Consider the following 22,282-nt stretch of genomic DNA (forward strand, 5'->3'; position numbering starts at 1 on the left):
TGCACACCATGACATGTGTGTACCCTTACACACACAATAATGATAATAACAAAATTAATTTAAAATATTCCTAGTTCCAAAAACTGTGGCCTCCTCTTTCACCATCTGTGATACCTTGACATGTCAGTACATGACACCATGCACAGAGGATCCCACTTGAAAACAGACCTTGGTGGTTATATTTCAACAAATACCAAACAATACAGGGCAGTGGGTACAGAGAAAATATGGGATGGATGCCTGGGGGGAGAACTTTGGACTGGCAGACCCTAAAGTCAACCAGTCAACCTTCCATCTACTCACATCTGGAGACGTGTTGACAATGAGCCACAAGCTCTTTCAGAACAAGAGGCCTAGAAAGGAAACAGTGGTCGGTGGTGTTTCTGACAATGCCCAGAACTTTATTATCCTGATAAACACAGCCAACAATTCCTTGCGTGGAAATCCTCACTAGGATTGCTCCACTCCTTATATGCACCTAGATTGGCGGTCCATAGACCATCACACTGAGGTAAAGAGTCTGAAAAGTACATCCAAGGATGTGAAAGAAAAAAAAGCAAATCCTAAAACACAAAAACAAAGTTTACAAAAACTGTTTAAATACTTCACTGCAGTCTGGTAACATGAAAGTTTGTATCTTGTGGGGAACTCCGGGAGCTTTGCAGTTGACACTGGGGATCTGACTCCTCACGTCTGAGGCTGCTCCCTTGAACTTCACTAACACGACGAGGCCTGTAACATGTTGAGGAAGAAGGTGCAGATGGAGCGCCAAGACTCCCCACAGAATTCCAGGGCAACCTTCTTCTGGTTGAGCACATCTGGGTCCTCTAGGCACTCTGGATCTTTGATGGCCACCGTCTGGGTCACAGCTGGACTGGGCACGAGGTCCTCTTGGACCTTGTTTGGCCCCATGGAGGAAACTTCTTGAACCTTATTGTGTTCCCTTGGGGAGACCTCTGCTTTCTCCTTCCTGGGATTCATGTTCCCAGGTGCACTGGGGTTTACCAGTTTGAGGTTAGACTCTGGAAACTTCTTTCTGCACACTCTGGTCTTCAGGACACTCTTGGCGTTCCCACAGATATTCTTCTGTTTGCGCAGGGTGCGGGCAATTTGCTTCCAGTAGATCTGGTCTTTGTCATGTTCAAGACAGCCGGCTGGATCACCCGCAAAAACACAAGAAAACTCTCCATCTTCCTGAGTGCACTGGACCTTCAGGCTGATGCCCAGCTCCTCCGCAGTCACAGCCCACCTGCAGGTGGCGTGGTCTTTGGTGAGGAACTTGCCGTGGGTCATGGATTTGGATGTTCTGCTTCTCTGCTTATCCTGGGCCTTGCCCGAGGGGGCAGATGCACCCTCCACTGTTGTGTTGTGTGGGGCATTCTTGGCTCCCTTTCTGACCCTTTCTGAGAGCACCTGAGCAGCCAGGAGAAGGAAGGAGAGCAGGAGGAGGCTGTGGATCCTCATGGCTTCACCTGGGTGGACACCTGTTTGACAAAGGTGGGAGAGTGAATGGCAGCAGCCAATGGGGCAGGACTGTGGGCTGCCTCCTTCAACACAGGTTTGCCTGCTTTGAGAGGTCTGCCAAGCAACCTGGCTGCTCTCATTTCCACTTCCAATAAAGTTACAACTCACCCATGACCCTCCTCCATTCACTCAGCTACTCCCTCATTTTCTCACGTTCTCAGCCCTTCCTCTACCCACGCAACAATCACTGAACACCAACAACATAACAAAACACTGAACAAAGCCGCGGGTACCTTAAAGAGTTTACAAGATACAATCGCTGCCTCTGGAGAGGGCAGAAGGGGAGGGGAGAGGAAGGGAGAGGAGCAGAGAGAAGTGTATAGCTCAATAAGAGAAATTAAAAAAAAATACAATCGGAGGAATTTAAACGGCTTTCTCCCTTCTCAGTCCTATTTAATCCTGAAACAGCCACACTCTTCCCCTCTAGAAGTTGTTGAAAGAAATAATCACTGACCCCTTTTCTAGCTCCAGAGAGAGCTGGGTTTCTTCCCCATAATCTGCTTTGGCACCAACCATCACCAGTTGTGAAAGGATGTAGTCGGAGCCATAGAAGTGTCATGAAAAGATGTTGACTCAGAGTTGACCGTGCCCAGGTTCAACTGGGTGGAGCTGTGGGACTAGAGGGGAAATTCATGAGGAAGAGCCCAGAAAGGCAAGGAGGTCAGGGAAGCCATTGAGCTTGATGGGGCCAAGGGACAGAGGGTGGAGAGGGATGAGCTTCAGTGTGTAGAGACTGCAAGGCTGAAGGCGAGGCCATGCCTGAGTTCAGTGGCACAGTGTTAGCCATACAGGAAAAAGTAACTTAATGCTTTTTTCAGAAACAAAATTAAAATGATTTCCTATGGTACATTAAGTAACACGCTAAGAAAACTGTAGGTAAAGGCAGAAGAGAAGCCCGCGTTTACTCACCGTCTACTAGGTGTTAAGCAGTGCCCGACATTTGATTCTCTCCCCTCTTCCACAGCCACAGGAGTCTTACCCAGAGATGTTAAGGTAACACCCCAGGTAACTACTGGGACAATTAAGGCTCAGACTGATAAGCAAGTTGCCCAGAGTCCCTTCTTGGGCAGAGATGGGTGGAGGGGGAAGCCAGAATTTATCTCTCTATCAGTACTTACGTCTCACTTACATCTCACTTCTTGCTTTTCATCTTTATTCTGCCTTTCATAAAATATTAATAAGAAACAATAAAACAAGGAACTGTACAAAGTTTGGTATGGAACCAAAGTTTTGGTATGGACCACACTGTTCCTATTATCTGCACTTTATTAAAAAAAAATGAGAGAGAGAGAGAGAGGGGGAGAGAGAGAGAGAGAGAGAGAGAGAGAGAGAGAGAGAGAGAGAGAATTTTTCTGAAAAGTAGGAAAAGTCCAGGAAATGGCTATGAACTCACTTCTGCCCAGGCCTCTGCCCACCTATAGGGCTGGAAAAGGAAAAGACCCTCAGAGAATTTGGACTGGAGCGATGACACAGGCTAGATAAGCCAGGGAGACATCTGGGTCTCGGGGCATTGGGATACAGTTCTCCTGGCTCCACGGTGCTATCCAGATCCAGGGAGGCCCAGCAGCTGAGAAGCAGGGTGGGTAAAGCAACTTTTAAGAAGGGGGCTGACAAGATGGCTCCGCAGGTGGAGACACTTGCCATGCAAAACTCATGACCTGAGTTCTAAGGAACCTGAGTTCAATGCCCAGAGCTCATGTAAAGGTGGAAGGAGAGAACCAGTTCTTACAAGTACAAGCTGTCCTCTGCTCTCAGTATATAAGTCCCCACCCCTGCAATCATACACACAATAACAACAGCAACTACATATTATATATATATATATATATAATATGTGTGTATATATACATATTTTTTTTTAAAGAAATATTTAAGAAACCCAGGCTTACCTTTCTGTGAGCATGCAGGCCCAGCTGTGCCAGGGAGTGCAGATTTCCAGTTCTCACAGCCTGGGAGCAGACTCGACTATTTATACAGGAGCCCAAGCCGCCTGAGTTTTTACAACTCACAGATTTGTGGAGCTTTATTTCTGCTCCTCCCAGCCACGCCCCTCAGAGCGAGCCAGTTCCTGGAGGGAAGTGCTGGGTGGAATCCAGAAAGCAGGGGTTCGCATTGACCATGAGCCTCTGCCTTGGAAGTCCTTCCTTTCCCTCCTGGTGGCCACGGTCAAAGTGTAGATCGGCCTTGCAAAGATGAGGTGAGGATTCCAGCAAGGGCATCTATGCACACAGTAAAGGGACCATGCCAACCCCTGAGCCTGTTTCCTCTAGAGCCCTGCCATATTCCCCATCTCTAGCAGCTCTTCCCATTTCATAGACGGAGAAATTGGCGCTTGACAATAGTAAACGGGTCTGGGTTCCCAGAGCTGGCAAGAGTAGATCTCAAATTGAAAGCCAGGACTGCCAACATCTGTAATCTGACCTCCTCCCACCTGGCTGGCTCAGGGAACATCTGGAGAATGAGTGACTGTAGTTGCTGGAACCTGTTTCTGAGTTCCTGTTCGCTTGGAGCCAGGTGAATTTACTGTGTGGGCAGATGAATCTGTGGGCCCCAGGGGCTGGCGAAGAGATAACTCTCCACAATGGAATTTCATTGGAAAGTATTTGCCTTCAGGTCATCAGGGAGCTCCCACAGGCCATCCTGTCACAGGTAGGGTTTCACTCCAGATATAACTGATAGAGAATCTTGGCCACAGTAGGCCCTTAATTAGCACTGTGACACTCTGCACTCTCTGGTCTTCTTCTTCAGCGCCCGCTTGCCCGCATCGCTCACAGTGCGCGTATAACAACAGAATCTCACTGCACTTGCCCGCATTGCTCACAGTGTGTGTATAACAACAGAGTCCCACTGCACTTGGCTGCGTCACTCACAATGCATGTATAACAACAGAATCTCACTGCAGGCTGCCCACTGGACTCTTTCCTGGAGCTGAGTTCTTTTGGTTTGGCCTCCTAAGGAGATCTTAAACTGTTTCCTTTGAAAACAGGCTTTTGTACTATCGCACCAGTAGGTGTTTTGAGAGTGTCCCTCCTTTGAGAATGTGGTGTTTCTAATTAGATTGGAATTCTAATTCTAATCATTCTTGGTCAAACTCTTTATCAAAGAGTTTAGATAACAAATGTGGTTCGACTTCTGGCAAAGCTGAGCAACGGACACAATGGATGTTACGGATGAATTGGTAGATGCCCATCAGTGTGGGCTGGTGACTGACCGCCTCTTTCATTTTGGCTCGGATAGCTCCTTGGCCTCCGGTGCTTGCCCCACTGGTGTGGCCACCAAAGAGTGTGCGAGTGGGCATGTTTGGGCTCGGAGGTGAGCTTCAACTAAGGGCAAGCCTATCAAGCCAGGCTCACCAAAGATCAACCCCCTTCTTCAGAAGCGACCTTATAAACAGAAGAGGAAAATGCTCTGTAGCACAATTAGTAAAAACCCAGAGACAAATATTGGGGTTCAACGTGAAGGTCAGAAAAGCGAAACAGCCAGCCACTGGCTCTTAACCTGTACCTCAGTTTGAAATGGTGATACTGACTCCAGGAATCCTTAGAATGAGACTGTCTGAGCGCTGTCTCCTCTCTAGGACTGGGATTAAGGGTATGCAATACAACCACCGGGTCTCTACGGCACACTAGTGTGGCTACTGGGATTAAAGGTGTGTGTCACCGCTGCCTGGTCTGTAAGGCTGACCAATGGGGCTGTTCTACTCCCTGATCTTCAGGCAAGCATTATTTATTAAAATACAAATGAGATATCACTACAGTGTCGATTTGGTGCATTAAGCAGTATCAATCTGTTGCATCAGATAAGTATATAAAACTCTATTCAGTGTCGGAGGTAATGGGGCTGGCTAAACAAAACAGTAAAATCCCGTGAGCAGGAACTCATGTTGGAACTATGAGGAAAGTGTGTATTCCAAATTTTAATGGAAGATTCTGAGTCCCTGTTTAGGAAATCAAAAGACACCTGCTGCTAAATTCTCTTTTCAGAGCAGCAAGAGACAGTATTGATGCTAACAGCTGTGTACAGGAATGCATACCACACCGCCTTAGTCTTCTGGAGAATGAACGCTTCAAAAACATTTAGTATTAACTCCTTTTGTTAGGGATGTTCACTTGTTTCAGATTCTGAATCAATCGAAAGAATAACTTAGTTTTATTTTTGATTAATCAAAAAGAGATTACTGGGAGTTTTAATAAGTTATAATGCTTAAGGATATCAACAATTTTAAATAAGACAACTTCGCTGTTTTTCTTTTAACAGTTAATACAAACACTACTGTATCTTCTAGAAAAGCTTTTGTGACTGGAGGTGGTGCTGGAGGTGGTGATGGAGGAAGTGATAGTGGATGGTGGTAGAGGAAGTGATGGTCATGGTGGCTATGGTGGTGGAGGTGGTGATGGTGGTGGTGGTGGTGATGGAAATGGTGGAGGAGCTGATGGTCATGGTGGCCATGGTGGTGATGGGGGTGGAGGTGGTGATGGGGGTGGAGGTGGTGGGGGTGGGGATGGTGGTCAAGGTGGTGGTGATGGTGGTGGTGGTAGAGGTGGTGGTAATGGAGGTGGTGATGGTGACAGAAGTTGTGGAGATGGTTCCGGTAGAGGTGGTGCTGGTGGTAGAGGCAGTGGAGAAGATAGTGTTGATGATGGTAGAGGTGGCGATAGTGATTATAGTGAGCTGTTTGTTTTACTATTTTATGATAAATTTTCCCCTCAAATCAAGCTTTTTTTATCATCTCAGATTTTTAAGTAAATTATTTTTAACAGTAAATATTCCTTAAAGAAATCTAATGTTTTAATATTTTTTCACAGCATCATCTCTGCACATAATTTTATACATATGTGCACACACATGATCTCGTGTCATAGAACACACAGAAGCAACAGGTACTAAATGTTAGAGTGAAGATGGTTCTAGAGATCCTCGTGTTTGAATTTACCCCCTCATCCATGCGTTACCAAAATTTCTGGTTATTATTCTGGAAAGAGGGGAAGGGAAAAGATAAGTGGCCCTGTCTCTGTGGTGAGACTCTCACTATGCAAGTGGGACCATGCTCTTCACATGAACACTGAAGATGTTAGGGTGAGAACCCCAGAAACAACCCTGAAAGCGTCAATAAGGGTGTAAGGACACACAGAATCAAGACACTCCCATGGAGGGTGCACTTCACAGAGGAAGGGGGAAGGAGAACAGGTCCAGACGCTTGGGAGACCTCGTTCGTTCTGTCACTCAGTCATTGTTCCCTTCTTCATTTGTCTAAAGGCCACCCAGAATGGAGTCAGTGCTCCTGCAGTCTTTGCTCTCAAGGAAGTGGTGGACAATAAGGGGGTAGGTCTATATCAGATGACAGTACAGAGGTTAATTGCTAAGTTGGAAGGAAGCCTGGGATGTCTCTCCTAGCCAAAGGTAGAGAAGAATTTCTCAGGAGCCTGGAAAGACTGAGCCTGGGGGTGACAGTTGCTGATCTTGTCATGCAGTAATTATTCCAGGCCAGGTGGAATATTAGGCACTTCAGGGAATGCCAGCATGAGTTTGATTTGACTCCTGTCCTCAAAATCTGGCAGGTTTGGCCTATGCTTGGTTCTTAGATACCAATAGCTTTCCTATCACACCAGGAAGCCTTGGAGTCATGTGGGCTGAAGCTATGTCATCATATTAAGTGATGAGCTTCTGAGACAGCACAGTGTCCTCTGAGATGACCTTTCCAAAAGAACCCTTACTAGAACTGATGGCAATCTTAGTTTTGTAAAGAATCGATTCAGTTTGTTTTTACACTCACTTAGATTATTTATTTTTGGTGTCTGTATTTCTGACCTCTTTATGTTTGCATATCCTGGCCTGGATTTTAATCCCTTGTGAGATGAATAGCTGGCAAAGATTTTCTCCTATCCTGTAGGTTGTCTTTTCAGTCTCTTCATTGTGCCTTTGTTAAATGCTTTGGCAAAGCTTGGTGTCTGTGGAGGACCTGGGTTTCTGGACTGTAAATCAATGGAAGCATCCAGACGAGAAATAATCCGATCAACTGTCAACCAGAAACAGCCTGTAGGTGCACTAAGGGTTTTGGTTGTTGTTTTGGTGAAAATTGAGGTCCAAATGGGTCACATAGGCAGATACTTGGCTGGTGGGTATTTATACTTCATTAGTTCTAGGAAAGTTGGCCCCTGTGGTCCTTATGTTATCATGGGATAATAAGAGCAAGATGGAAAACTTATAAAGAGAAAGTTAAGTCCCAGTAAAAAACAGAAACTGCATTTGAAAGCTTAGAATTTGTTTTGTTTTATTCTTTCGAGACTGAATTTCTCTATGAAACAGTCCTAGCTGACCTGGAACTCACTTTGTAGGCCAGACTGGCCTTGAACTCACTGAGATCCACCCACCTCTATATCCCAAGTGCTGGGATTAAAGGCACGTGCCACCGTCTAGTGAAAGGTTAGAGTTTTTAAAAGGAGTTGTCTGAGGAAACCACATTCTCTAACCTAGTTTTCTGGGATGTGAGAATTGTGCGAGCAAATCTTCTTCTGGCAGCTATACCTTTTGTGTTCTGAGAGCGACATGTGTCCCTTGGCTATTGTTAGTAATACCTATAACTCCAAAATGAATTAGGAGAGGCCTGGGATGGCCTTGTGTTGTGGGCCTGATACATGCAGAGACATGCATGATTTTGATTTCTATGTTGAGTATCTGGGAGGTGGGAAATTCTCCAAATTTTTTAACCTGAAGACAACAAGTGTTAGGTGATGGTCCAATAACATTATAATAAATGTCAGGACAGAGTCACTTGCTTGTCTGGTGGCTCATACGAAGATAAGTATTTCAAGTTTAGCCAAGCGAATTGTTTCCTGGTTTCTGCCCTTCATAAGAGACACCCTAGCTAAGAGTCCAAAGCAGCCCCATTCTGTAGATCTCCATGATATACGATGGCACTAGAAGCCATTTGCATACTCTGCAGCATCCCATCCATGCTTAGTCAGCCAGTCCAAAAAGGCTCCCCAGGTACCTCAGGGTCTAGGGGAAAGGTGGCCTGCTCCAACATCATAGCACCTGGCAAGAGACAGAGCCACAGAAGCCATGCTCCTACAGGTGGAATGTGATAGAAGGCTCAGTTTCCACTCCATTCGACCTGGAAGACCTTACCAGCTGTGCTGAGCATGGACAACTGGACGGGGAGTGTCATGGGCCAGGTCTGAGATTATCTCTGCTTTCAGGGTAGGCCGTGGGTAACCAGTATTGCTCTTTTAAGGGTAGTCAGCATGAGGTACTTTATTCCTAACAGCAAAACTTTTCAATTTTTATTAGTATATAATAATTACACAAAATAATAGGCTTTATTGTGACATTTTCACATATTCATATAATGTTCTTCAGAAATGTTCATTCTCTATTATCCTCTTCTGTCCCCCCCGTGTCAGCTCTCTTCCTCTGCCTTGGAGTCCCTTTCCTGTTTTTTACTTCTTCCTTGAGCAGATTCTGCTCATGTGGAAGGAAGCATGTAATACTTTTCTTTCAGAGTTTGTCCTACTTCATTAACAAGATTATCTCCAGGTACACTTACTTTTCTGCAAATGACATGGGTCCATTCTTAAGCTGAATAGGACTCCATGTTGAGTTTCCTGCTGCTGGGTATCTGTGCTGATTCCACCATCTGACTGCTTTGAGTGACGGATGTCACATTCCTCATGGGTATGTGGGGCTCTATCATATACTGACTGCTATGAATGACGTCACATTCCTCATGGGTATGTGGGGCTCTGTCATATTCTGACGTCTATGAATGACGTCACATTCCTCATGGGTATGTGGGGCTCTATCATATACTGACTGCTATGAATGACGTCACATTCCTCATGGGTATGTGGAGCTCTGTCATATTCTGACGTCTATGAATGACGTCACATTCCTCATGGGTATGTGGGGCTCTATCATATACTGACTGCTATGAATGACGTCACATTCCTCATGGGTATGTGGGGCTCTGTCATATTCTGACGTCTATGAATGACGTCACATTCCTCATGGGCATGTGGGGCTCTATCATATTCTGACGTCTATGAATGACGTCACATTCCTCATGGGCATGTGGGGCTCTGTCATATACTGACGGCTATGAATGACGTCACATTCCTCATGGGTATGTGGGGCTCTGTCATATTCTGATGTCTATGAATGATGTCACATTCCTCATGGGCATGTGGGGCTCTGTCATATTCTGATGTCTATGAATGATGTCACATTCCTCATGGGCATGTGGGGCTCTATCATATTCTGACTGCTTTCTTTAGATGTATACCCAGAGTGGCACCTGGGTCACATAATAGGTCTAACTTGAGTTTTGAAATGAATCTTCAAAGTGATTTGCATAAAGGATTCACCAATAAACTATCTTATCAACAGTATATCAGGATTGGTTTCCTTCCTAACCTCACCAGGGCTGGATGACAACCAAGGAGATGATGGACAGACAGAATCCCAGCATAGTTCTGAGGAGTTCTAAGTTGCATTTCCCTGATGGCTAAATATGCTGAGCTTTTTCCCCATGTATTTATTGTCAGTTACACTTTCTCTCTTGAAAAGGGTCTATTCAGCTCATTTACTCAATTATTGATTGGATTACTTAATTTATGATATTTGATTTTGTTAGTTCTTTATATATTTGGAGAATGAACCTCTGTCAGATAGATGTGAAGAAAGATTTCTGCCCATTCTGTAGGTCGGCTCTTCACTCTGTGACTGGCTTATTTCTTGGGTGTATATGGCGTCTGTTCAGAAACTCATTTTTGTGCTCATATCTTGAGTGTTTCTGTTGTTATGGAGTAGTTTCTTATACCAGAACCATTGGTCACTTTGTAGCCTTAGGAGGCATGAGAGGTTGATAAAGCATGCACACTTAGAGCTCTCAAAAGCTCAAGAGGTACCCCAAACTTTTCCTTTAAAATAACCATTTAAATTATCTATTGCCACCAGAGCACCCCCAAATCTCAATAAATATTTTGTTTGTGTGTCCATACATCTCCATGGAGGAGGATCTTTTCAAGAGGCAGTTAAGACAGTTAAAGGTAACATGAAATGAGCAAGCTGGTGAGGACCCCGTTGTGTCCTGGATGGTATTTTAGGTGGTGACCATTTCCTTCCTTTATTCCTTTCTCTTTCCCTTCTTTCTTCCTTCTCTCTTTCCCTTCCTTCCTCCCCTTTCCTTCCCTTCTTCCTTCTCCTTTCCTCCTTCCCTTACTTTTTTTGTCTCCTTTCTGTACCACTTTTTCTTTTAGCCCTTTACCCACTAAGCTCCTGGCTACCACAAGTAGTGTCTTCCAAAGTTTGCAGCCTTCTGATACATGAACAATATAGTTCAAGATGAGCATCTTAGCATGCTGATATGTGGTGGATTCAGGAGGACCCGGTGCATTGGCCAGGAGATTGGCAAACTATTCCAAACTAGGAACACTCTCCAGGTGCACCAGAGAACTCAGGAATAAAAAGTTTCTCCTTTTGCTTTCGTTGTGAGACTCTGGGCCACTTTTACCCATGGATATGAGGCCTCCTGGACAAGGGACTAATGACTGCAGCAAAGCAAGCAATCACAAAGACAGGTGCCCTTCAAGCCATCTGCAAGGTTAGGAGTGGTTGTTCCCAACCACTAGGAACTGAATGGGGGAATGTCTCCAGAGGGTAGGAGTGCTAGAGGCCTAAGTGAGTCAGCATCAGCCCCCAATGGGCTGCCGACAGAAGGGAGACCCCCATATACCATGGACTACTTTGCCAGACAGAGTAAAGGGAGAATGATTTGTTCAATAGAGAATCCTGCTCAAGACAGGATATCTAACACCAGAGCCTTCTATGGTGCCCTCTGCTGGAGTAGCACGCCATGGCCAGGCCAGGTCATGGCTCATACTGCCCTAAAGCTCACCAGAAGGAAGATTTGCTTGCCATTTAAGCCCAGAAGTCTCTTCACCTCACATCTAACAGGAAACTTTCTCAACCAGAGGGTGTCTGATGGACTCCCCAAAGTATTAGCCACGTGAGGCAAGAATCTGCAGTCCTGTTCTGGCCCATCAAGGAAGGGATAAAGCAGTTGTGTCCTTGTTACAAACACTCTAGAGAGAACTTGCTGGTAGGCAGTCATTGGATGAAGAGCAGAGAGACGCTGGCCTTCCATGGAACACTGAGCTACCCTGCTGGCTGGCAGGGTCTCAGAGTGGGCCTGCAGGACTTTATGAGGCTGACTGAGGGGACCCACAGAGACTACTGCCACAAAAATACGGCTTCATCACTTAGCTTACAATAAAAGGTGGCATGCCAGATCACGCAGGGCCACAATCTTGTGTACAAAGCTTTGGTGATGGCAAGAGGTGGGGTGGGAATGAGGAGGAACGTTAGGCCACAGCCTTAGTTGTTTCCAGGGGGAATTCAAAGCTGGGGGATGTAGCTGCTGTAGAGTGAATTGAAGCAGACTTGTCCCCGGGATGATTTAAGGAGGGGAAAATTCTTGTCTTGTCTTGGATTGTGAGGGTCACATAGAAAGGGTGGCTTGTTTGCCTGGAAGAGATCTGATCCCAAGTGAGCTGTTTATCTTATAGGCAGACTCTGTAAATCCCCCCAAAGATAGCGTCATATGGTTAAAAAAAACTCAGAACGTCGTAAAGCTGGAGAGGCACTCAGGTGGTAAAGTGCTTTCTGTGCCAGCATGAGTACCTGAATTTACCCCCAAGAAAACACTTGTCATACAACATTGGGGAGGCACAGGCAGGCGGACCCAGAGCGTTCACTGGCCTGCCAGTCAAGATAGAAGAGAAGCTATTGAGAGAGCATGCAAGAGATTGCCCGGCCCTCATCCAGATCCTTTCATTATATCAACACGCCATCTAGACCAGGTGGATTCTAAAGGGTCCTCACAACATGCAAGCATTTAATCAGTGTGAGGGTTTAGGCAGCGGCTGTGTGTGTGCATTTTTAGGATACACCTGGACCTTGTGAAATAACTCCTGGGAGGATTCAGGAACCCATGGTGCTGACTGTGAGTTGAACGTGAACTGAAACTCTGTGGGTCATTTGACCTCTGTTAGCATCTGCTTTGACCCAGGGATTGGGGAGGGGCATAGTGGCATTTGGAATCTCCTGATCTCTGTCAGCTCAGAGCCTGTGTCTAGTGGTCCCTGAAAGGACTGGTTATGTCCTTTCCCAATGTGGTTATTATATACATGCATTTGTTGAGGTTATGGATAAATGATTTTGTGGACATCCCATCTTTTTCACTCCAAAAATCACTATGAACTGATCAACACCACAGGTGATGAGAGTCAGCTGCTTCTGTGGCCATGTTGCCTCTGCTGTCCCTTGAGGTCGCTCCTTCCACCTTGCCTTCTATGACTGAATGCTACCTGCTGGCCTTCTTCTCCAGGATCCAATTATCCTCATTTCTACTGTCCTGGTTTCATTTCCGTCACTATGATAAAATACCCAGACAAAAGGCAACTTAGGAGGAAAGATTATTTTAGCCAGCAGTTTCAGTTATAGTCCATCACAGAGGGGAACTCACAGTGGCAGAAGCTTGAGGGAACTGGTCATGTCGCAACTATAACCACCAACAGAGAGCAAAGAATGCATGCGTGCTAGTGCCCCTCATGTGTGCCTGTGCTCCTCATGTGTGCCTATGTTCCTCATCCGTGTCAGTGCTCCTCATGCGTGTCAGTGCTCCTCATGCGTGTCAGTGCTCCTCATGCGTGCCAGTGCTTCTCATGTACTAGTGCTACTCATGCGTGCCTGTGCTCCTCATGCGTGTTAGTGCTCCTCATGCGTGCCAGTGCTCCTCATGCGTGTTAGTGCTCCTCATGTGCCAGTCCCCATGTATGTCAGTGCTCCTCATGTGTCCTAGTGCTCCTCATGTGTCGTACTGCTCCTCATGTGTGTTAGTGCTCCTCATGCGTGCCTGTGCTCCCATGCGTGTTAGTGCTCCTCATGTGTGCCAGTGCTCCTCATGAGTGCTAACGCTCCATTCCATTTTTCCTGTTTTGTATAGTCCAGGACCCAGGCCATTAAATAGTGCCCAAACATTCAGCGTGGCTATTCTCACATCAGTTATAACCCAATTAAGAAAATCCTTCACAGGCATGCCCACAGGCCAACCCAATCTAGACAATTCCTCAGTGAGACCCTTCCCATGTGACTGTACATTATGTGAAGTTGACAATCAAAACCAACGAGACAGCTGCCCCTGAAGCTGGAGAGACCTTTTCTCATCCTTTAAGGATCTCCATGAGAAGAGTGTGCGTCCCATAAGTGGATAAGAGGCTGGAGTCTGTACATCACTATTAAACTAAGGATAGCAATTGACCACCAACACAATGAGTTCAAAAAATGGGCTTCTACTGCTTGCCCTGGAGACCGAAATACTTTTCCAGGACAGAAATACTCTTCCAGGGAAAGAGAGAAGGAATACAGTGTTCCTTTTATTGTAAGCTAAGTGATGAAGCCGTATATTTGTAGTACTCCAGGACTAGTACACATGAGAAGTACACGGTTCCTTCAGCTAAATTCCCATAACTTCCAGTGCTGCTAACCTTCACCTGGTCCCTGTACTATGTAGTGTGGCACAATGCCATGCTCAAAGTGTCGGTCAGTAGTTGCTTTGTCTGTCTCAGGGTGAACAAGAACACCTTAACTCTGCCACGTACTCCTTATGCCTATTAAACAGAACATTTGGTGCTCTGCTGCCATCTGGTGGTTACCACTAGAATGTAGGCGTCTGTGGCACAGGGTTGCTTTCCATGAGATACTGGCCACAGACAGTCCTGGTAGCACCGAGACGGAGCTATCTCATGCTTTAGAGCCCATGGCTTCCCTCACAGCTAGCTGATCCTGCACTGTCCAGGACACAAGATTACCAGCAGCGACCTAATGGATAAGCCCCATGTCTTACAACCTCAGCACCCTCAGCTGGTGGTGCCTGCGAGGGAATGAGCTATGTGGCTTGACTAGATGAGATGCTGGACAGATGGTACTCTCTCCTTGTGACCAAAGGACCTCAGGTGGTGGTGTGAGCTGCTGCAGCTGTGCAGAGGTGAAAAGGGAGGGCCATTGACTCGCCATTGTTCAGCAGCCGCTCTGTGGAAGGCACAGAAAAGGGCATTTAACCAAACACAAAGGTGAAACTGACTTGGTTTCTGCCCCTGCCACGTGAGCTCCAGGCTCATTCTCTGCCCCATGACACACTGGGGACTACTTATCCCTCCCAACCTCCGAGGCTGCCTCGGCTCTCTGAACTTGTCCTCACAGGAAAGTCTCTAGTTTTAAATGCTACTCTAGAGACTTTCCTAATCCCGATTGCTCTCAGCTCATTCTCTGGATCTTGTTCTCAGCTCATTCTCTGGATCTTGTGCACAGGCCCTGGGGCTCGACCTCCACCTGGAGGTCCACTGCTATCCCCACAAGTCAGATTTCTCAGAACACTTTGTCTTGGTCAACCTTTGTCACCTAGATCCCCTTCTCTGCTTGTCTGCCTGGACAACTCTCCTCTAGACCTGTCTGCTGTAGTAACCTTTCACGGTTCCTTCAGCTAAATTCCCATAACTTCCAGTGCTGCTAACCTTCACCTGGTCCCTGTCCTATGCAGTGTGGCACAATGCCATGCTCAAAGTCCTTCGCTGCGTGTTATCGCTTATCGTTGTTTTTAAATGATGCACTTCATTTTGTGTGTATGAGCATTTTGCTTTCATGTATGTGTGTGTACCATGCACATGCCTGATGTCCCCAGAGGTCAGAACGGGATGCCGTGAAAGTGAGATATCATGTGAGTGGTGGGAACTGAACCCAGGCCCTCTGTAAGAACAGCAAGTGCTCTTAACCCCTGAACTTTATAACATTCTCACGAAGTGGCCATTATTTCTACCTGGATTGAAAGTGAAGAAAAAAAAAACTGCTGTAAGCGACATCCCTGAAGCCACGCGATATTTATTGCGACACCAAATCTGCTCATAACTCTCCCATTCCACGTATAAAGTTAGTCCTTGCTCTGCAGTAAAAGAATAAAAGAGGCTCAACATTGTCCAGCTAATGGCAGCTAAAAGCTGCCGGGAGAAAGTCCCGCAGATACCAGCTTAGAGCACCCAGTGTGTCCTCTGGAAGCAGAGCGGGCAGAGGACAGAGAGGAAGGAAAGGGACATTTCCTTCTGTGAAGTAGAGGGTGAGTCAACACCTGGGGGGGGGGCGGTGATGATGAATACGGTTTTGTATGAACTGGTCACCGTCACTCACGAGTTCTTCATCTTTTTAACCTTGAATTCCTAAGGTGCCAACAGATACATAATAGTTCCAGAGAAACTCGAAAACCAAATGTTGCTAGAGGAGCAGCTGCCTGACCTTTTGTATGCCCCAGGATGACGTCAGACAGAAGCTGTTCAGGTGGACAATATCTTTCAAAGGGATGCTTGTGTCAATCAACTGTAATCCTTTCCAGGAACACAGATCTGAATATATTCGCAGCGAGCACACTGCAAAGTCTTCCGAGTCTGTGCTCTGCTTGGCTTCCATTCAAAGCCACCATACTCAAACCTCAAAACTCAAAGCTTCCTCTCCAGTTTCTCAACCTTCCTTTAAGCAAGTGGTTCCCAACCTGTGGGTCACAACCCCTTTGGGGTTGTCAAGAGACCCTTCACAGGGTTTGCATACCAGATATCCTGTATATCAGGGGACACCGAAGTGATTTTATGGTTGGGGGATCACACAACATGAGGAACATGTATTAAAGAGTCACAGCATTGGGAAGATAGAAAACCACTGGTGGTTGCTAACAGGGTCAACCGTACCAGTGCCTACACGTAAATTCAAATTAAATGCCTCAGGTCTATTGCACTGACAAATGTTCACTGAGTGCTTACACATGTCCGAACAGGCTTGGGCTACGTGACAAACCTTTCCGCCTGTGAAGTGGCGGAACACATTGTTGTGCCATGCCAGTCCATGTGAGAAATGAACAGACTCCAAGCTCTGGGGGCTTAGCACACTGAAGACTTCCTTGTGCCTCACATGAACTCCAAAATGGATGTTTCCAATCTCAAGACCACAGTTAGCCATCACCAAACACATCTGTTGTCAATAGCAACCAGCCAGACTGCCACAGTGGCTAGGCTGATTGTACAGCACAGTTATGACCAATGCCTGTTCCCTATCTCCCTGGGTCAAAGGTTCCTTTCCTCAACTTGCCAGGTTTGGCCTGCCTCCAAAGCACTGAAATATTCTTATTTACCATGGGAAGATGGGTAAAGACAATTGATAGCTATTCTCTTGAGAGATACCCTGCTCACAGGCTCCACCAAAACCCAGGAGACAGACTCTTCAGAGTAACTGCTGTCCTATAGGAAAGCACAGAGGTTACTTTATAGCAAACCCAAACATTTGGGGATTCATAGAGAGCCCTTGGAATGAGGACCAGAGATTCATTCTTGAGAGAGCCAAGGACATTATTTACCCTGCAGAGCTACCTCTGACACAGGAAGCCTTGAATTTGTTTGGACTAATCAGGAAAAAGAGATAAGATACACCTCAGGCAGACACTGTTTTGAGCTCTAGTTGCAACTTAGCTCGAAATTCGTCCTAATTTACCCAAGGGCCTAGCACCAGGTGCATTAGATGTGGACCAACAGTCTTTCTCTTGGGGACCGTGAACTCCAAGGTGTCTCGTGAATTTCAGGTCTGTGCTATAAATGTACTGTGTGGAGCCCCTGGCCCAGGTACAGCCTCTGCCTTCAGTTACTCATTGCTACTTGGATCTCTTGACACAGTTCCATGAAAGCCACCAGAGAAGCCCGCTGGAGCACTGTTGGGCACTCACGGAAGCGGAAAGTCTCGAGTGGACTTTCCAGTTATCCTTTCACTCAGACAGCCCTGTGCTGTGTTGGGCCCCTCGAATGCTAATGACAGAGTAGGGTACACCAGCCAGTTTCTCGTATTTCATAGGAATGGAGCTTTCCAGAAGGATAAGTCTAGTTCCACAGATCAGTGGTAGTAGTAGCAACAGCAGAACATTCTTCTTCCTTACACCCCACCTTCTCTCTCTCTCTCTCTCTCTCTCTCTCTCTCTCTCTCTCTCTCTGTGCGTGTGTGTGTGTGTGTGTGTGTGTGTGTGTGTGTGTGTGTGTGTACATGCACACACATGCATGGAGAAGCCAGAGGTCAACCTCAGGCATCATTCCTCAGTGGCCTACTTTGGTTTCTTGAGACAGAGCCTCACTCTTTTCCCTGAAACCAGCAAACCCCAGGGATCTGCCTCTCTCCCCGGCTCCTCAGGGCTGGCTTTTATAAGTGTATACATCATCATGTCTTTTTTTTTTTTTTTTAAGGATATGGGCATGGAACTCAGGCCTTCACATTTGCACAACATGCTCTTACTGACTACGATGTCCCCCCAGCCCTCAGAGAACTTCTCTTTACACAGAAAGGCTAAGGCCACATCATTAGGAGTCCACAGAGACAGTTACCTAGCGTCCACTCTCAGGACGTCACTAAGAATGCTGAGGCTTTACTTACCACAGGCTCAACCCCACTAACCATCAATAACGCCCTGATGCTATTCTGCCCTGTCAGAATGAATACTGTACTGGGCACACACAGTCATTCCTTCTCACTCCTCCCCTGGAACTCTGTGTAGACCAAGCTCCGCCTCTGCCTCCCAAGTGCTGAAATGACAGGCATGCATCAGCACACCAGACCCAAACTGTCACACCTCCAAAGCCATTCCTTTGTGCCCACTGCTCCTTTCTGGACTTTAACAAGTCTGTGTTCCCTTTGCAACTAAGGGTGACACATTTCTGTCCTGCTCAGAAAGCTAACCTGATGATCAATAACCGCCTAGATATTTAAACATAGAAACAGAAAACCTGCATCATTCTTGGACCGTCAGCCAAAGAAGTTAGTAAGGGACCTATATCCCCATCATTGGATGTTTATTGGGGGGGGGTCACTGAACTCCTTAAATGTGTCTGTGTGTGTGTTTACATATGCATTCTTCTCCTCCCCAGTCTTCGCACATTTTGTAAATTAAAAGTTTGCATAGCTTGTTGTGATTTGAAACTACACATCTGAGGTGAGAACACCGGATAGGAAGTGGGATACCATAGGAGGAGATTGTTCTTTGTATTGGAGACAGCAAAGAACTGTTATTGTGTCTTAACTTATGCTCCTTCCAAACCATCTGGAAGAGAATGGCCCCCAAAGGGAGTGGCACTATTAGGAGGTGTGGTTTGTTGGGTAGGTGTGGCCTTCTTGGAGGAAGTGTTAGAAAGGGTGGGCTTTAAGGTATCCTTTGTGCAAATTTCACCCAGTGTGGCAGACAGTTCACTTCTTGTGGATGAAGATGTAGAACTCTCAGCCCTTCTCCAGCACCATGTCTGCCTGGGGAAAATGGACTGAACCTCTGAAACTGTAAGCCAGCCTGGATTAAAAGTTTTCCTTTATAAGAGTTGCCATCATCACGGTGTCTCTTCACAGCAATAGAAACCCTAACACACCTTGAGCTGTGCCCTGAGCTGTGCTTCTTTGGAGATGGGATGGGGATTTTAAGGAAGCAGATACTTTTGGAGTGGTCAAGATAAGAGATTAAAGTGGCATTGTCAGAGAGATTGGATCCTACCTGACTGGTGTTCCATAAGAGGCATCTGGGACACAGACCCAAAGGAAAGAGCTGTGAGGACACTAGGAGAAAGCAACCATCTGCATGCAAGGGCAAGAAGCCTCACACAACACCAGCTTACTACATGATGCCTTAAAGCACCAGAATCTGACCTGTGAGAAAAGAAATCCATTGCTAAGTCACCCAGCCTGTGGTGTGTTTGCCTTAGAAAGTTTAGGGAGTTAATGCAGGAGCCACAGGCACAAAGGATACATGATGAAGACAGAACTTTACTTGTCAGTCTGCAGACTGCATCTGCTTCTGTACACAGTGATGTACTCCTGAGAGTTGACATTATTATCTCTGCATGCTGGACTGTGGGTGATTCTCTCTCTACTGTTCTATTGTGTTTGAAGTGTATGTGCACCAGCTGCACAGAGGACAAGGGAATGCAACAGAGGGAAGCAGAGGAGGGAGCCTAGGGTCATTGTATGTGTATGTGTGTAGACACAGGTTTTGGCTTGAGTAGTTTACATTTTTCAAACTATAGTGATTTTTTTCTACAATTAATTGCCTCTTGTATGGGCACAGCCTTCTTTATCAGCAGTAGGCTATGTATCAGCGATTTCTCAATAGGTCTGTTGCCCCAGAGCTCCCACTGTTCCTTGTTGTGGTGTCTTTCTTGGAAGCCCATGGGTTCAGCTAATCTAAAGGATGCTCAAGCCCGTGAGTTCAAGTCATTGAGAGGACCAAACAAACAAATGCAACAGACACACAGAAAACCAAACAAAAATCCCCAAGTATAACAACAAAGGAGACAGAAAAGATAACGGGGCATGCAGTGTACAGGCAGCACTGATAGCCACACCCACAGCACTGAGCAGCACTAGGTCTGGTTGAGAGGGACATCCTGTTCTCTACACAGCAGAGCCCAGCACCTACTGAGTGACACCCAACTAGGTATGATGAGTGCTGTTTCCCATGTGGCTGAAAATTTATTTCAGACCACATGATTTATTTTAAATTCAAAGGAAAGGCACTGAATTTTAATTATGCACCAGAAAAGTGATTTTAAATACTGTCACTGTCCTTAAACAAGCAAAAGACACTGAAATGTCTGATTCAGTATAAAGGATCCTATTGCGCCTGTCACAGTTGTCTGCCCGTGAGCCCCTATAAGGGTGTGTGTAAAAGGGGGTATTCGGGTGTCTAGAGAGTCTCGGATTGTTTCCTAAGAAATGTATTTTTTAAAACAATAACAGTGTCAGATTAGGTGTCCTAGACTGGTCTTGAACTTGCCACCCTGTTGTCTCCGCTTTGCTTTCTGTGTGCTGAGATTACAGGTTTGTACCACCACATCTGGTAAAACAGTGTCTGCATTAGGGCTGACCATCTGAGATCCCAAAAGCCAGCAGGCTGAGAAGGCAGGTTGCCTGCGCTCCATCAGCTCTGTGTGGTGGGTGAGTTCATCCTGGAGAGCAGTGGGGTAAACATGCAACAAGAGCTCAGCTCATCCCAGGCACAGTGCAGACTTGGACTACTCAAGGAAGTCATACTCACGCCACATTCCTCAAGCTCCCTTATGCTGACACGAATCAGGGCTGCGGGCTCATGTGGAAAGGCTTGGTATAAAGCTATGCCTCTCGCTGCGGTCACACTCACTTCGACCAGCTTTCCTCACTGATCACTTCTGGGAAGGTCACCGCCAGCAAGAACCAACCCACCACAGAGGCGAACTGACCAAACTCCAGAGGCTCCATTCATCCACGCTTTATTTCAGATCTCAGAATCATGACAGGTGTTCTTGCCCCTCATTTTAGAACCCCACTAATAATCAGATGACACAGAACTTATAGCCCACCCTCACAAATCAGAAAGTGTGCCACTAAACCGTGAACCAGGCCTGGCATCTGTGAAAACCATTCCGCTTCTGGCTGAGCGATGCTTCCTTCTCTCGAGTTCTCTCTGTTCTGAATTTGCCAGTAGTGTCAAGCAGGCATCTTTTTGTCCAACAGGCAGACTGGCAACCAGCAGAGGAAGATCCACGAGGAAGGACGGGCCTGCTGCAGGGCTCACACACTTTCGATGCATACAGAATCCTTTCTATAGCCCAACCCAAAGGGAACCTCATTTAGGAGAAAAATCTAGAGTATTCATTTGTGTAAAAAAAAAAAAAACCCCGACTGTGGTAGAAGAGTATATATACAATTTACTATATGCAAAATACACCTTTTTTTTTTTTTTGTAAACTGGTTTGTGTTTAGCACACTCCACATATGGAAGTAAGTTAGGTACGCAGCTATGACATCCAAAGAGCTGGCTCAAAGGTGAATGTATCCAGCGGGACCAAGAAGCCCCATATATTTTAGTGTCTAATAGAAATTCAATGTAAAAAAAAGTTAAAAACAGGGGAGAGTCATCCTTGGATAGCGATGGACACGTGGATTATAGCCATGACTGTTCGTTCCTGACAAAGTGCTATACCCTAAGACCACTGGTGCCATGTTCTCAGTGCCCGCCTGAGTCTCCACATTTGCCACCATGATTCCTTCTGGACTTGGAAAGTTCTAGAAGACTCAGAAACTATCCAAAGTCTGGGATCCTTTCCACTTTGACTGCCTTGACGCTGAAATGGGAATCAAACATAATTTTAGAAACTGGCTTTGAGTTACAAAAGAAAGCAAGAATGCAGAATCCTAAAATGGTTCTGTCAGGAACCAAGGAACTGCAGGAAACATGAACTTATTCAAGAGGCAGGTGGGCTGGCCTTGTGGGCATCATCTCATCACTAGAGTAGAGTTTACTTTCAGACATAGAGTAAGGAAATACATGTTCACAGAAGTGTTCATTGTAAAACAGTGTGTTAGCACATAGAAAACCTTTCAACTCCATAACCCAATGTACATGTGAATATCTAACAGCTTATTATTTTGCTACTTTTAAAAATATCTAATTTTATACCTTATGCACCCAGACATAATCACTGTATGCATGTATATCTACATTTATCTACATACACACATATCTAGTCACATAACTGGATTCTGTGTGATTAAAGGCATGTTATAGAATCTATATACTTATTTAGATTTTCCACTTAACATGTTAGAATTACCTGTGTTTTGGTGTTTTAAAAACTTAAAACAACAGCCCTATAAATTCATTGAT

General features: G+C 45.9%; 2 protein-coding genes across 6 annotated transcripts in view; both read right to left on the bottom strand.

Moving 5' to 3' along the window:
• Window positions 1–268: 268 nt before the first annotated feature.
• Fgfbp1 (fibroblast growth factor binding protein 1) lies at window positions 269–3,897 on the bottom strand. Of its 2 annotated transcripts, none has more exons than XM_050150112.1 (2): window positions 1,979–2,610; window positions 269–1,484 (listed from the first exon to the last, which is right to left on the bottom strand). In XM_050150112.1, the coding sequence occupies exon 2, from the start codon at window positions 1,462–1,464 to the stop codon at window positions 718–720; it is 747 nt and encodes a 248-aa protein (XP_050006069.1). In that variant the 5' UTR covers window positions 1,465–1,484; window positions 1,979–2,610; the 3' UTR covers window positions 269–717. The 2 variants fall into 2 exon arrangements, with proteins under 2 accessions (XP_050006069.1, XP_050006068.1); XM_050150111.1 differs by lacking the exon at window positions 1,979–2,610 and adding an exon at window positions 3,414–3,897 and having other exon boundaries at window positions 360–1,484.
• Window positions 3,898–20,869: 16,972 nt separating this feature from the next.
• Window positions 20,870–22,282, bottom strand: part of Prom1 (prominin 1) — a 99,095-nt gene continuing 97,682 nt past the window's right edge. For all 4 annotated transcript variants that reach the window (XR_007593224.1, XM_050150086.1, XM_050150087.1 and 1 more), the window contains one exon: window positions 20,870–21,740. The gene's annotated coding sequence lies outside the window, so the exon portion shown is untranslated. The remainder of the gene's footprint in view (window positions 21,741–22,282) is intronic.

The sequence above is a fragment of the Alexandromys fortis genome, unplaced genomic scaffold (assembly GCF_014885135.2).
Source record: "Alexandromys fortis isolate MF-2015 unplaced genomic scaffold, M_Fortis_MF-2015_v1.1 scaffold_0, whole genome shotgun sequence".
NCBI classification, from domain to species: Eukaryota; Metazoa; Chordata; class Mammalia; order Rodentia; family Cricetidae; genus Alexandromys; species Alexandromys fortis.

Coding starts and splice junctions, on each gene's coding strand:
- Fgfbp1 (XM_050150112.1), bottom strand. CDS start 1,464: ATGAGGATCCACAGCCTCCTCCTGCTCTCCTTCCTTCTCCTGGCTGCT.